At 47.6% G+C, this 15,371-nt stretch overlaps 1 protein-coding gene across 5 annotated transcripts; it reads right to left on the reverse strand.

Moving 5' to 3' along the window:
• Window positions 1-385: 385 nt before the first annotated feature.
• Lratd2 (LRAT domain containing 2) lies at window positions 386-5,912 on the reverse strand. Of its 5 annotated transcripts, none has more exons than XR_003851471.1 (4): window positions 5,483-5,912; window positions 5,050-5,231; window positions 3,740-4,960; window positions 386-1,343 (listed from the first exon to the last, which is right to left on the reverse strand). XR_003851471.1 is itself a non-coding variant. In XM_029569550.1 (3 exons), exon 3 carries the CDS (start codon window positions 4,862-4,864, stop codon window positions 3,929-3,931), a length of 936 nt encoding a protein of 311 aa, XP_029425410.1. In that variant the 5' UTR covers window positions 4,865-4,960; window positions 5,050-5,231; window positions 5,483-5,912; the 3' UTR covers window positions 3,739-3,928. The 5 variants fall into 5 exon arrangements, 1 of the variants encoding a protein (XP_029425410.1); XR_003851473.1 differs by having other exon boundaries at window positions 5,203-5,204; window positions 5,479-5,912; XR_003851472.1 differs by lacking the exon at window positions 5,050-5,231.
• Window positions 5,913-15,371: the final 9,459 nt, after the last annotated feature.

Consider the following 15,371-nt stretch of genomic DNA (forward strand, 5'->3'; position numbering starts at 1 on the left):
GGTACAACATGGGCTGCTGTACACACAACTTCCGGTGCACACCCCAGGGCATGGGGGATGGGGGGCAATTCTTACCTTGATTCTGAAATGAAAAAGAAAAAAATAACCTCTGTGTATTGAAAATGTATGTTTGTAAGACACTTGAACATGGACACATAAAGCATGGTCACTGAATGAATTCATCGAAATGTCTACTGAGCACTGCAAGGGTGTTACACACTAAGGTGAACAGCTTGAACTAGGATCAAAATGTCAGAGAAAGGTATACATGTGGAAAAATAAGTTCAATGAGTTCTAATAAATGGTTTGTTAGAAACCCTCATAACATTTTTCAAAAGAACTTGACAGCTTTTATTTTAGTAAGACAGAGTGAAGAGGAAATGGCTTAAAAGATATCATCAATCTTTTATTTAACTAAGTACTGCCCTTCATTTTGAAGGAAATGATACAATTTCAAATTGGAACTTCCTTCTCAAGAAGTGGTAAAAGAACATAACCGATTTAACAGACAACCTCCAACAAAAATAAGGTTCATACAATTTATGGGGAAATAAAATGCAGATGGAGTTTATCCTGTTGGTAATTCTCCACGAGTCACAAATTTATAGTCAAGAACAAAACAACATAACAAAAGTTGAATAAACCAGTCAAGTTTATAGTTATCCTGATTTTAAAAATTCACAAATAAAATCTAACTTTCCAAACGAATCCATCGGAGGACCATAATCACATTCAATTTTATTGTAATTTGAAAATAAATATTGGTTAGACAACACATAATATCAAGAGTCTTTAATACAGTGAATCCTATTTTAGGGGGAAAAAAAATAGAAAACAAGTAGTCCTTAAATTTTCTTAGCTTTCCATAGCATATGTCATATAAAATTAAAGTTTTGTTCCCCAAAAATATGTTTTCATGTGGTTGTGTTCCTGTCCGATGGTGCCAGGAGGGCTGGAAGCACCAAAGCGTGGAGAAGCTTAACCACTGAACCATTTCTCATAAAAACTAAAAATTTTCTTCAAGATCTGGAATAAAGTCTTCTGCTAGGTATTTTAGTGCTACAAAGTCATTTTAAATTAAATGTGGAATAAAAGCTACAAAAAGTATGAGTTCTTCCGATACAAAAACTTGTATAACTGAGTTGTAGGCTCCTTTGACATACATAAGCAGTCTCAATAAAATATTTGCTCGGCTAAGAAAATAGAATTTGTTTCATTTAGTGTATGTTCCAGCGCTGTCCTGCTTACCCCTCACAGAGCTTCCAAAGAATGCTGGAATCAATATTTCTTTCCTTCAAAGAGCATCCGTAATTCACAGTACAAAATAGTTCTAAGTTTTATTCCTAAGGAGAAACAAAAATTATTAAATAAACATACTTTTTTTCCCCTAAAGTGCCAGATACAGTCAATGCCAGGGCATTACAAAGGCCAAACTTCCCCACAACATGGCTGAATTGATATGATGCTCTTTCTTGAGCCCTGACAGTTGGGTGTTGCTTTACTTTAGTTCAGACTTTCTACCCTAAGGAAGTTTCCAGGGGTGTATCTATTCATAAGAATCATGTGTCTGGTATCTCTGGCTTCCTACAGAACTTCTGGCAGCACCATCTCCTGGACCAGGTCTATTTCCAAGCTCTAGTTTGTTTCCAGGTTCTGTTGTCAAAAACCTTTTCTCATGCTCCTGTGGCAGTGGATTTTATGATTTCTCCCTTCCAGGTTTGACTTTCAAGGGCACTCTATTTGTTAACAGATTCCTTCCCTCCTATGGTCTGCAAGTGGACATCCATTTCAAAATCCACTAACCCAAATCTGTTACATACAGCAGGTACTTCTAAATGCAATCACCGATGATCATCTTGCTCTGCTTTTCCATGACCAAGAAAATATAAGCAGATAGCTATGTTCATATTAAACACAGATTCCTACATTTCCAAATGGAAACTGATTCTCCAAAGTCCCAGTCCAAAGCAGCTCATCTTTAACATTCAAAAGGGCCTGTGTGATAGTCACCGTGAAAATAAGAGTATGCATCTAATGCCTTTATAATGAAAAGATTTCACACTGAAGTACTATGAAGATCTAGGTTTTTAAAAATTATGGTCTCACATAGTGGTACACACCTTTAATCCCAGTACTCAGGGGGCAGAGGCCGGTGGTTCTCGGTGAGATGGTGGCCAGCCTGATCTACAGAGCAAGTTCTAGGCCAGATGGGGAATATATCCATTCTCAAAAAAAGTGTCATTTAAAGATCTCCAGGCAAGAAGCCCAATGATGACCAGGGCTGTAGAACACACAAGTAGGATTCTGTTCATTGGCTAAGAACTAGGTCACAAAATGATTTGTCCAGTGCAGTTTAACTGTCTCCTGAGGGGAAAAGGATGGCAATCCTTCAATCTTTACTCAACTTTTGAGAGCAGTGCTGATAGGCAAGTAGATAAGCACTACTGAAAGGCTCACCCAGGAGTGTAAGGGGCAGGCTACCACATTTTTAAAAGCCTCCTACTGAAACACATAGTAGTTGAGCCCCAGACCCAAGAGCTATCTGTTCAGTTGGCTTCTAACACATCCCATTATCACCAACCTGTTTGGGGACTGTCATCAATTCTGTGATGACTATACTCTGTGGCACCTGACTCATGTCACCCCTTTTGAGAGGGAGCCGAAAGGGTGCTCTCCAAACTGAACAAAACTTTGTACCCTGAATTAAACTGCATCAAAGTGAGAACCTGACCACACAAACCTGTCTGAAACCTAAGATTTACCACCAGCAGAGGAGAAGTCATGATGGGTAAGCTGGACCCAGGAGAGAAAAAAACAACAACAAAAACCAGAATCCTAGAATCACCACCTAAGCTTTGTTTTTATAGTTACTATCACCATTCACAAAGGGGATCAGGAGGAGAGTTTAAATAATTATTGCCAGGGCAACACTGGCAGACTCCCTAGAGGACAGTTCATGGGATAGCACAAGCCAACCTCATCTGTGACCTGCAGATGAAGACAGACAAGCAGGTTTAATTAGATCAGAGACACAAAGGGCTATTCCCTCCACTGATAACAAATACCACAGCTCTACGTGCCTGTAACAGCAGGCAAGGAACAAAGGCAGCACAACAGCACCTTAATTGAATCCTTTCCCTGGCTGGCCCTTGACAATGATTTACTTGTAACCTGGGAAGGGCGGCGGAGCCTGAGACTCAGCTAAGAGCCAGCTTCCTAAGAGGAATAACTCGGGCATGGGGGGGAGGGAGGTAGTAAAGTCTGTTTGTGGTCCGACTTTGCTCAACCATTTGTTACACTTTATACAGAGCTGCTTGGTTTCGGTCTGCTGCTTCCAGATCTTACTGGTGGTTTCACCAGCCCCGCGCCCCAGGAATCCCATAAAACAAATCACTCCAGTCTCTAGGATCTGGAGCACAGCTCAGCAGGGGAAGCAGATAAGCAGTTCTTCCTGCTGACCCGCGGAGGCGCCTCCCCAGTCCTCTCTGGCCTTTGTACCTGGCATCCTCCAAGCTCTCCGGGGAGGGAGTGGGGGAGTGGGGAGGAGACGTGCAGGGCATGGGTACTCTGAACTTTTTTCCAAGCCTGCATGCACATGACCCGTCCAATTTGGACCCAGATCTGTTAGAGTTAAAGTGCCAAGCAAAACATACTTTATCCCACCATAGAAGGGAAGACTGCGGGGGGGGGTCAAAGGAAAATGGCCCTCTCCCTCCGTCCCCCGTAAAAATGTTCCTACCTGCGCCCTAGGTCCCCTTCCTCCTCCCCGTCCACAGCCGTTGCGTATTTCACCAACTCTCCGTTTTCCAGGGGCCCAGTAATACCAAATTGGGGCCCAAAAGGAGGAGGAGGCAGGTGGGGCGGGAGAGGAGGAGGGGGCTGCGACCGCTGCCAACAGCTCTTCAGCAGCTCTGAGCCCACGACGTCTTCAGTGCGTCACCGCCTCTCCATCCTCTTCCTCAGAGCCCGGCGCAGGGGGGCGCGGCCGGGGAGAAGGCGTAGTCCGAGCCGCGTCGCTCTCGCCCTCGTCCGGCTCAGCCGGGTGCAGGTGCACCGCGAGCTCCTGCAACACTGCCGCGCGTCCGATTTGGTCGTTGCGCCGCTTCTCCATAATCAAATCCTCCAGGCTCTGGAACTCCAGAGTGTGGCTGCGCTGAGCCGAGAGCTGAATCTGCAAGCGGTAGGGCTGCTTGCCGATGCGCAGCTCGCCACCGATCTTGAACTCCCGCTTGCCATAGCGGCACCAGGCGGCAAAGCTCTCCGAGTTGCGCCAGCTGAGCTCGCGCTCCTTGGCGCCCACGTGCGCCAGTGCGTTGCGCACCACCGCGCTGGGGCTCAGCGGCTTGTAGCGGTACAGATCATTGACCACGCGGCCGCGACGACCCTGGCTCGCGTCGGTCAGGAAGCTGTTGCTCACCTCCAGCCGGTGCAGGTGCACCACCTGGAAATTGCCCACATAGACCGCCCAGTGCGGGTACTGCGCCTGCGACACAAACTCCACCAGGTCGCCCGGACTGCACTTGTTGAGCAGGTTTTCGGGCGTGTAGGTGCTCAGCGCTGCCGAGCCCGGCGCGAAGCTTTTCTGGTAGATGCACTCGTCGCGGTAGAACACGGAGCACTCTACCTCGTGCTGTCGCGGGTCGTAGGGCTGTGGCGGTGGTAGGGGCGGCCCGTCCCCCGAGTCCGGGAACCCGCCACCATCAGGCCCCTGGGGCGGTGGCTGCTGTTCCACGTCCTCGTCGTCATTGGAGAAAATATACGACACTCCGATGCGAGGCCCATCGTCCCGGTCCACGCCAGTCGGGTCGGCGGTGGGAACTTCCTTGTAACTTAGGTGGGTCAGTTTCTCCACCTGGTTGCCCATGCCGCTGTGGACACTCGCTCACAGCACCACGAGAGGAGAAAACGAAAGCATCAACAGGGTCATTGGCACGGGTCCCCGGACAGGGGCTAAAGCCACCTGTTGGAAGAGAAGGCAAGGAAGCTGTGTTGGTAGGAGCCTCTCCGGGAAGAGACGTTTTGTTCAAGGAACGGGTGGGGGCCGAGCACCTGGAGCCATTTTAGGAGCAATCTCCGTAGCCAGTCTTCCTCGCCTTTCTCCACCTCTAGGGTCACGATCACAGGAGACATGGTAACTCCAGCTCTCCCTGCCCCCAGCCATCACCTGGCTCAGGCCAAAGCCCATTGCATCAGCTGCTCTACAGCTTCCGCCCGCGCCCTACCTGCCAAGCCTGGGCAGGAGGGGGGAAGGAAACAAGAAACTTTACACCGATTCCCCTGTCCTTCCTAAGTTCTCTCCCACTCCGGGTCCTAACTAACCCCCAGACGTCCCTCAAAGCCTGCATCCCCTAGGGAGCGAGCGAGGTTCCCCGGCGTGGCCCCGCAGGTGAGCCACTCCACCTACCTGCGGCGCTTCCTCCGGCGGCTCGCCGGCCCCTCCCTCGAGCGCGGCCCCGGGTTCGGGTTACCTGCGCCTACTCACCCGCCTAGAAGTGGAGGCCCCGGAGGACTGGGAGGGGCCCCCGGCCTCGCCCCGAGACTTCTAGGGCGAGTTCGCAGGTGTGGGCTCCACGGTCCCTCCTCTTCCAGCGCGGGTGGCGGCGAAGCTGGACAGTGGGCGAGGACACATGTCTCTCCCCAACCCCCGCGGCTGCGTAGCGCCCCAAGACTTGAAGACCGGGGGCAACTGCCGTTCACACGGCGCCCCTACTCTCCCGCGGACGCTGCTGCCCGCCCCCTCTAGCAGATCTCCGGGGAGGTGGGGCGCGAGCAGGAAAGGAGACCCAGGAAGCTTCAGTTCCCGGCGGCCGCAGCTCCTGCTCGGGCCGGGCGAGCAACAAGCGCCGGAGCGGGAGGAACCGGATTGTAGATCCGGCTCCGGGCTCCCGGGCGGGAGCGCAGCCCGTGGCATTTAAAGAGACAGGCGCTCGCTCCTGGAGCTGGGTCTTTCCCGCAAGGCGCGGAGCCACCGGGGAGCCCCGCCCCAGACCCGCCCACCCGGTCCGCGGGGCTCCGCCCTGGCCACGCCCCCTTCGTAGCGGGTTTAAATCGCGTTGGTAGATAATCTGCCCGCCGCTGGACCAGGCACTCTGCACCCTCCGCTCCTGAGGCCGCCTGCCTTGTGTTTTTCCAAGTTGGGGCTGTGAGAAGTTGGAAGGCAGAAGCCACCTGCCAGTAAAGAGATGCAGTTGCGAGAGGCAAAAAGAATTTGTTTCTTCCTGGTCGTCTCCCATTTCTTCTTAGACGGTGTCTGCAGGGAAAGGAACAGACATGAAAGACTGACTCTTCTTGCCAAATATTTCTGCGACCTAAGGTCGTAGTGAAATGATTCATTATAATCCACAGTAACTCAAGAAGTACGTCAGCTAAGAAGTGTTTCCAGATCAATTAGTATAAAATTTGGAGGGTATTAAAAATGTTTTTTCAGAAAGAAGAAACAGTATAAAACAGGATGAAGATTTAATAATCACCTAAACAGGTGGTGATTGTTAGAAGTGAGTCCAAAGTTAATTTCACAGCCTTCATTCCCAGGGGGGTTTGTCCAGTAGTGAAAGCATGCAGAAACCAAGTGGAGGTGTAGGACTTACCTAATTGTCCCTAAATTAGAAACAAATTAGCAGAGGCCCCTGGAGAATGTGTTTCCTTTCTCCTGTCTGAAAAAGGGAAGTAACAGCCCTGCTGCTCATTAACCTCCTCCACAAGAGGACACCCCACCCCCCAACCCCCGGTTCATTTCTTGGAGCTCACACATAAGCTACTAAAGTGATTTTTACTTTTTATGTACTTATTTATTTTGAATGATGGGCTAGAATGGATGGTGCAGTCATTAGTTCCATTCAGAATGAAAAAGCTCAGGAACCACCCAAACCAATTCATAGTGGCCTAAGAACACAATTCAAGACCCCATACCCTGTCTTCCATCAGTTTCTTTGGACCAAATTTTTCCAGGTAACACTGTTAGTTATTCACTGTGTAGCTGTCAGCCAGTGGGAAAAGGAATACACTAACATGGCTATGTTCCTTTTATAGTTTTGGGGGTGGGGTGGGGGGAATCAATCTACTTATGTACCTTTAAAGCAGAACAATCAATATTGTCAGGGCTATGAGGCAAGTTAGACCCTCAGCAAGTCTAAGAGCATAGTATAAATTAGACCAAAAAGAGATGTTTGTATGTCCTGAAGAAGGAATCTCTGTATTTTCAGACTGGGTGCAAGCATATGTAGCTGAGTGAGTGACTCCTGGTCCTGTGAGTATATGCTCTGAGGCTACTGGTACTTCAGGAGAGCACAGAGAAATACTCTTCTGTAGAGGATTACATTTAGAACATGCCCAGTCATCCCATGTCTGTCAAATGGAGAAAACTACTCTCAGATGTAGTGGGACACCTGGCCCCTAGATGACACTGGGTGGATTGGCTGGAGATGGGAGAATTTGTGGAAGGGCAGGGGGTATGACAGACTGCTGCCAGCACTCTGCGTTAAAATTTTAATGGGTAAGGAAACTGGGCATCATTGTCTCTGTTTCCTCCTGTTGTCTTAAGACATCCATTCAGGTGCATAGTAGTGCCTTATTTATTCAACTGGCCAGCTATAAAGTCTCAGAGAGAACAGACCCTACATCCATATGGGAATGTCTAACATCTAGTCACTCAGATGATGAATGCTTAGTAAATGGTAGAGGGGAAACCTTGGCCATATCAAGAATTACTTCCTAAGGGCTGAGATGTAGTTCTGTGAGCCACCATGTGGGTGCTAGGAACCGAACCTAGGTCCTCTGCAAGAGCAGCCAGTGCTCTTATTTGCTGAGCCATCTCTCCAGCCCCCGAGATGTAGTTCTGAAGCAGAGTGCTTGCCCAGCGTGTGCAAGGCCCTGGGTTTAATAGCCAGCACCACAAAATACTACTACTAATAATAGTTATAATAATAATTATATATAATTATATATAATAGTATAACAAATCAGTTCCTGACGTTACGAGTCAGTGCACAGATAAACAAGTTATTCCTTTTGGTAACCAGGCTCTGGTGTAGATTGTTTTATATTTTGTTTGTTTTGTTGAGACAGGCTCTCCCTATAGCCCCAACTGGCCTGGAACTCACTTTGTAGACCAGGCTGGCCTCAGTCTCACAAAAATCCACCTGCCTCTGCTTCCTGAGTGCTGGGAACATCCAGTTTAGATTCTTTTATTAATGAATCACTGAGGTTATTAATGAACATCTATGAATTCCCCTCCTAGAACACTTGGTCATAGGTTACAAAATGACTCCAAAATAAGCTTTGTTCATCTTAAATAATTAATAAGAATTCAGATTATCAGATTTATTGGAAAAATCAAAAGATATAGACCCAACAGATCCATCTCTTAGAATGACAAGCAACACAGAGCTGGAGCTGAGTGGTAGCTGCTTTTCCGCATGTATTTGGCAGCTGCCTCCAGTAGCTGTCCACTCACCTCACCTACCTCCGTCTCTTGCCTGGCCCTGGGAATCTCTCTGCTGATTACCTTTCCCATATAATATATGCATATGCTGCACCTCTTACCACTTGTTTATGTATAATTTAGCTCATGATTATGTGCTGTTTGGCAGTATTCTCTAATTCATAATATTTACCACATATATGTTTTTGGTACAGAGGATTGAACCTAAGGCCTTCCTTACACATGAATAAATTAGAATACTTGAGAGATAGGGCTATGAAGTGAATAAAATAGGGTGCTGAAATTAAATAGCTGAAAGAAAGAGATGGGAAGTGGCCGACTTTACATATGATGGTGAAGGAATACTCCTAAGGAACTGGAACATGAGCTGGACTTGAAGGATGCGGAGGGCTGGCTGGCATTGGTATCCTCTCTAGAAGGAAGACCAGGAGCAAGAGCCAGAGTGGCTTTTAGAGAAGAGGAACAACATGACTAAGACTAGAGCACACTGCATGAGAGGCCATGCTGGGAGTACGGGTAGAGGCAGATGAGCCTGGGGTGTCAGGTTGTCCGTCTGGCTGAGCAGGAAATGGACTGGACTATAGAACAAGAAAAGAAGCAGTTGTTGGGGCTGGAGAGATGGCTCAGCAGTTAAGAGCACTGGCTGCTCTTCCAGAGGACCTGGGTTCAATTTCTAGCAATCACATGATAGCTATGAACAGTCTATAATTCCAGTTCCAGGGGATCCAATGCCTTCTTCTGGCCTCCTCAGGCTTTGCATGACATGGGTGCACTTACATACATGCAGACAAAACACTCATATACAGAAAATAAAAACAAATAAAGGAAGCAGTTGTAAAGGGCTTGAATATGGAATGAGGCAAAATCTGGTGAGCAAAGACTGTGACCCGTGAAGACACCTCCTCAGTGGTGACAGTTGGAGAAAGAAATGTTATTTGGATTTGGATTTTCCATCCTTCTGTAGCTTTATCATTGACAATGACCCAAATTTCGCATTCCATATACCCCCTCCTCTGAGGAGCTCAATAAAACAAGCTGTGCTGAATGCCACTAAGCTACTCCCAGAGTATTCCTGTCCAAGCCAGTAAAGATGAATTGAGAATTGACTTTCTACCCCATGAGGCCTCTGATGATGCAGATAGGTGAGTCTTCAGGTTTAATGGCCTGACTCCACGAATGTACACAACAGGATCAAGGGGATCACAGAGCTATGCAGTTAGGCAATCTGGAATTCCACCTGTCCCCTGGCTGGGCCCCAGGCTCACAGAGACAGTAGCATTTGCTGAAAAACAGGTTCCTCCACAGCACCCTAGACCACAAAGCCTCCTGTCTGCTCTGTACTGGTTCTTAGTGTAGTTTTGTAACCATCTTAGAAAGTGGGCAACTGCAGAGTGGAGCCAGTGAACTTGTTCCTTGTGCTGGCCAAGGGCATGGTCTTGGGGCTGCTTTTTCTCCGTGCTGGACCTCGTTTCTCAGCATCTCAGGTGCTTGTGCCTCAGTGTAGCTCCTCAAGTATGACAGTGTGTGTGGAAGCACCGTGTATATCCTGAAGGCCATGTGCATACTGAGCATTATTCACACCCTCTGTAAGGCCAGATGATGACTGTGTGAGGAATGGAAGGAAAACCACTCGCTGTGGGCCTCATTGCATGAGGTCTCTCCGCAATCCTCATGTTTGTGTCTCCCTAGTGAGAAGTATGCAAGGTCCTAGGCATTATCAAGAAAGAGACCAGATTCAGGTATGAACCTGGCTGCCTCTAAGTCTGGCTTCACACTGAATTGAGCAGTTTAGGGAGAGAGGGTCCCCTATCCTGTGTGTGTTTGCTTAGCTAGAAACCAGCAGATCTGAGTGACCAGGTCATCTTGGTTTGTCTAGTTTTTAGCCCTGAAAGCTTCTGGCCTAAGTAAATGGCAACAGTGGGCACCCTAGCAGGCTGCCTCCCTGTCTGAGGCTCCTCCCTTAGCCAAGGGCTATCTATCATGAGGTGAGCATGACCAAGGAGAAGCAGATGTTCAGAGGAGGCCTTGCTAACAGAGCCCACACTGGGCAGAGATGGAGTCATCCAAACAAGACACCATGAATGGTACAACTTGCTTTATGCTTACATTCTGCATTTTTTGTTTTATAAATCCAACTCCCTAGGATACGTGAGAGCTACTGCAACCAGCTCACCTTCAAGTTACTCACCTGTACCTGCTTTCCTCCACCACCCTAGCCTGCCTGCCTGTCTTTGGCTATAAAATCAGTGAAAGAACATTATACCTTGACATAAACTTTAGATTAAGGAGGGGGCATAAAAGCTGTCTACTGATAAACTTTTCTTTGGCTTCTGTTTTGTTTTTCCTCAGATCACCAGAGCAGGCTCTCTCCAGCAGGCTGGGCTGGAGAGGAATCTCTCTAGTCTACCTGGGAAGGGATGAGAAAGAGCACTCCCCCCTACCCGAAGGGGCCTAGGGCTATGCCTGGGGGCTGTGACCTCAAGCCATCCCTGTCCATGTATTGTTCCTGCTGTGTCTGAGAGAGATTTTCATTCATTCCTGGAAAAGGGAATGTGATCTAGAAGACAGCAAGCCTGTCCCTCTGGCAGGCCTACTGCTTCAGGGTCCTGCAGATCATATTGTCGATGTTGCTCCAAAGTTTGATTTGTGCTCAAGAGTCTGAGCTTGTAGCCTGGCTCCTGCAGGAACCTCATGAAAGATGCATTTCACCAAGCAGTTCCAGGGGAGAGACTGGCTTAAATTACAGCTCTACAAATCCAAATATTGGCATATCTGCAAATCCAAATGGGGGATTTAAAAAAATCTAAATTCTAAGAATCTTATTCTGCATTTCTTATGTGAGAAGTGGAGGATGAGCTGTGGAGAGAGGAGAGGCTGTCCATCACAAGGGAGGTGTCCGCAGAGCTTACCTGTCCTTCCTGCTTTTACTTTTCCTGGGAGTTCTTCGTGCTTCCTGGTAGAGGGGGCTTTGAGACAAGAAGACAGCATTTGTTCAGTGTGACGTTCCCTGGGACAGGTGGGGAGGAGACTACCCAGCATGTCGTGCACAGGAAGCCTCAGCAGTCTAGTTAGCCAAGTCCCTTCCACTTTCTGCAAACCGTTTACTTCTAGGCCTTGGACTAAGGAGCCACATGGACCAGTCACCCCACTTGAGTAGATTCACAGCACAACAGGCCTGGGATCTTACATAACTGTGAACAAAGCCAGGTAGCTCCTCTGCTTAAAATCCTCCCACACCCCATCTGCCTTATAGAGGGAGCCTAGTTCCTGCAATGATCTCCATGGCCCTTGGCCTCTCTGCTTCCCTTCACCTCACTGACAGCCCTCAGCTCCTACCTCCAAACACACTGGGCCTTTGCTCTTCCCGGTCCTCCGCCCCTCCTCTGTGGCAGGCTTGCTTCTCTCTCAGAACCTGGTTTCCTGTTCCCTGTGCCTGGAGTGCTCCCCTGCATATCTTGGGATCATTCTCCTTCCTATCTTCACCAAGGTGCCAGCAGCTAGCCAAGCCTCCCTAGCAATGCTGTTTAGAATCCCAAATGCCCTCCTGTGCATACTGCTTGCACGTTATAATGACTTAGACGTGGTTTGTCTCCAAGGACCCATGTGTGGGTGGCCTGGTCATCACCATGAGTATTGCAGTCATAGCATCTTCAACAGGTGAGGCCAGCTGATGTGATTAGATCATTGATGGCACTTCTTATAGAAGAGATTAAGATAATTCTAGGTTCCTGACTAGTTCCCAAGTGACTGAGTTGTTATCAAAGAGCAAGCCTGAACTCAAAATCTCTATCTGGCTTCCTGTCTGACTACATGCTCTCTCTCCCCTGTACATGCCCCAGCTGTTCTGATGGCATACACTGTGAAGTATGAGCCAAGAAGAAGCTCTTATCATTGTCGTGAACCTCTAAAACTCTGTTAAATTAACCTCCTTTCTTTATAAGTACTCAGCCTCAGGTATTTTGTTACAGTCAGGGAAATGGACTATTATACCCCCTTTCTGTTCTATTACCTATTATTTAACCTACTTATTTATTCCTTTTTGAAGGAAAATCAGCCTGACAAATGACTGAAGAGACTGACCATTCGCCTACTCTGCCTCCCAACTCCAAGAGGGAGATATTTCTATCTCAGAGACATGGCCTCTAGCCTAGACATCTGGTTCCTTATCAAAAGACATCTGGTTCCTTATTAGCATCCTTGCAGATCTGGTTACTTACCAACCACCTTGCAGATGATACCTGGTCCCCTATCAGAATTCCCCATCTCTCCTTCCCAGATCCAGGAGCAGGACACCACCCGGGAGGGCACGACCCACCTTCTGGGATTCCAGGAAGGCACAACCCCCTTTCTGAGATTTTTCTGGGCCCACCTATAAATCCCAGACTTCACTGTACCCCAATACCCAACCTCCATTCTCATGAGAAGGCTGCGTGTCCTTCACAGCTAATAAAGCTATCTCCACCAGTTGGAGGCTGGTTTCTACTTCCTTATCTCGGTGACTTCTCATCCCAAATTCTAATGCCTTTTACTATTTTATAGAACTTCATAATTTACTTTAGTTTGTCATGTCTCACCTAAGCTCTGTAAGCTGTTTTGTTCCCTGGGGCATCCCCACTCCTAGGAAAGTGCTCGGAACCTGCTATGCTCAGTAAATGACAGTTCAGTGAATAGCTGAAAGTTTCATTATGGCCACCTGTGTGCATCTTCACAGCAGTCTTCACAATATGAGTTTCTTTCAATTTGCAGAGGGGTTATCACCTCTTCAGTTTAGTAAGTACTTACACTGTGACTGGCACAGTAGCCTAGACAGTTGGGCTTTACATGGGTTACTGAATTGGGCCAAGATGCACCAAAAAATACAGCCCTGTGCTGTCCTGCATGGCATTCACCAGTCAGTCATGGCTGCTGGGCATCTGGATAGAAATGTATCCTAAATGCAAAACGCTTAGTGAATTCTAAGACTAAGTAGGAACAAAAAAAAAAAAAACAAAAGACAAAAAAAAACTTTCCTTTTACTACATGCTGAAATGGTGAAATTGGATTTTAGGTTACATGGACTATATTACTAAAATCAATATCGCCTGCTGCTTTTCCAGCTTTTAAAACATGACAACTATGAAAACATAAAGCCCATGTGTGGCAGCTGCATACGGGGCCTGTGCGCTGTCTGCTGGACCATACTCCTCCAGCTGATTCCATGCACCCTCTCTGTCTTCAGGCATGTTGTCTCTTGAGAAAAGTGCAGTGACCTGTCTTTCCTATCAGAGCAAAGACGTACAGAACACATCCACTGGTCCCACAGGTACCACAATACCTACCTTAGCCAATCCAGGCCATTATAACAACATTTGGTAAGAGAGAAGGTGATTGACGGACACAGACATGTTTCCACAGCTCTGTACCCCGGTGGGAGACAGCAGGGCTGGGTTCAGGTGAGGACTGTCTTCTGGGCTACAGACTCCCATCTTCTGGTTATACTTCCTACCACAAGAAGAGGGCAAGAGAACTCTTTGGAGTTTCTTTTTAAAAATATTTTATTTATTATTTTTATCTGTATGAGTGTAGTGCCTGCACGTATCTAAGTGCAACCTTGTCATGCAGTGCCTGTGGAGGTCAGAAGAGGGCATCGAATCCCCTGGAACTGGAGTTGTAGATGGTTGTTAACCATCATGTGAGTGTTGGGGAATTGAATTCGGGTCCTCCACAAGAGCAGCCAGAGCTCTTAACTACTGAGCCATCTCTCCAGCCTCTTCTTGGGAGCCTCTTGTACAATGGCACTAATTCCATACCCCAGGTCTCTACCCTCCTGGCCTAACTACTTCCCAAAGACCCCACCTCCAATACCATCACACTAGGGGTTAGAATTCCAGCATACAAATTTTAGAAGGACACATCCAGTATATAGCAATGTCTAAAGAATGGCTTTCTCTCCAAACACAGACCTCCTTGGTAAAAGGCAGAGGCTGGAAGTGGCTTCCAGGGTCCTCAGCACCTTCTGAGTAAAACAGCTCCCTGCAGAGCCCTGAGAGGTGGATGTGTGAGAAAGAATTCCCAGGGGAATAGAGTTGAATAGAGCTGATGGTCCCTGTAGAGCACTCTTCATTAACTATTGAACATGTGACTACATGACCTGTGTGCCCTTGACTTCTATATGGAAACTGTAAATGGATTTGATCCCTTCGTCCCCTCATCCCCCTTCCCTTCCCCCTCCCTTCCTCCCTCCCTTTCTCCTTCCCTTCCTCCCTTCTCCCTCCCTCCCCTCCTCCCACTTTCTCTCCCTCCTTCCCTCCCTCCCGCTTGGTTTCCTGTCTACAACAAGCTCATAGTTGTCTCTGGTCTTGGCATGGTTGCTTTCAGGACCTAGAATACTCTGTATCCTATACGTTTCTAAACGGAATACTTTGCTTTTTTTTTGTGCCTCAACTTAAGCCTGAGCGGCTTCTTACTCACCCCATCTCCCTTGGTCTTATCTCTTACAAAACACTTACCATAGGGATGATTTTGCTTTCCTATTTCCTCATTGATACTGGTTCCTCTAGGAAGCCACTCCTGGGCTGGGGATATAGCTCACTAATAAAGTTCATACCTGCCAAGGAACCCAGTCTTTGAGGGATCACATTTTTACCTCCATTGTCCAGTGTAGTGACCTCTACATAGTAAATGCTTAACAAATATGAGCAGAGTAAATGCATCTCTTAGGATGAGCCTAATAGTCTACTCCATGGCAGAGGGTAGGGTAAGAGAGAAGCTTCTCCAGAAAATGATTTGATGTTTTTGTACTGTCCATGTTTGCAAACCTAAGGTGTTCTGCTGAACCAGGAGAAACCTGAGAGTGAAGTGTGGGTCAAGATGGAAAACAGAAGGAAAGAGAGGGGAAAGAAAGAGGATGGATGGGGGGAAAGCAAGGGAAAAGAAGGGGGAAAGGGAAGAG

The sequence above is a fragment of the Nannospalax galili genome, unplaced genomic scaffold, assembly GCF_000622305.1.
Source record: "Nannospalax galili isolate Female #2095 unplaced genomic scaffold, S.galili_v1.0 scaffold380, whole genome shotgun sequence".
Classification (NCBI taxonomy): domain Eukaryota; kingdom Metazoa; phylum Chordata; class Mammalia; order Rodentia; family Spalacidae; genus Nannospalax; species Nannospalax galili.

Excerpts from the sequence above, each read along its gene's own strand:
- Lratd2 (XM_029569550.1), bottom strand. The coding sequence starts at position 4,864 with ATGGGCAACCAGGTGGAGAAACTGACCCACCTAAGTTACAAGGAAGTT.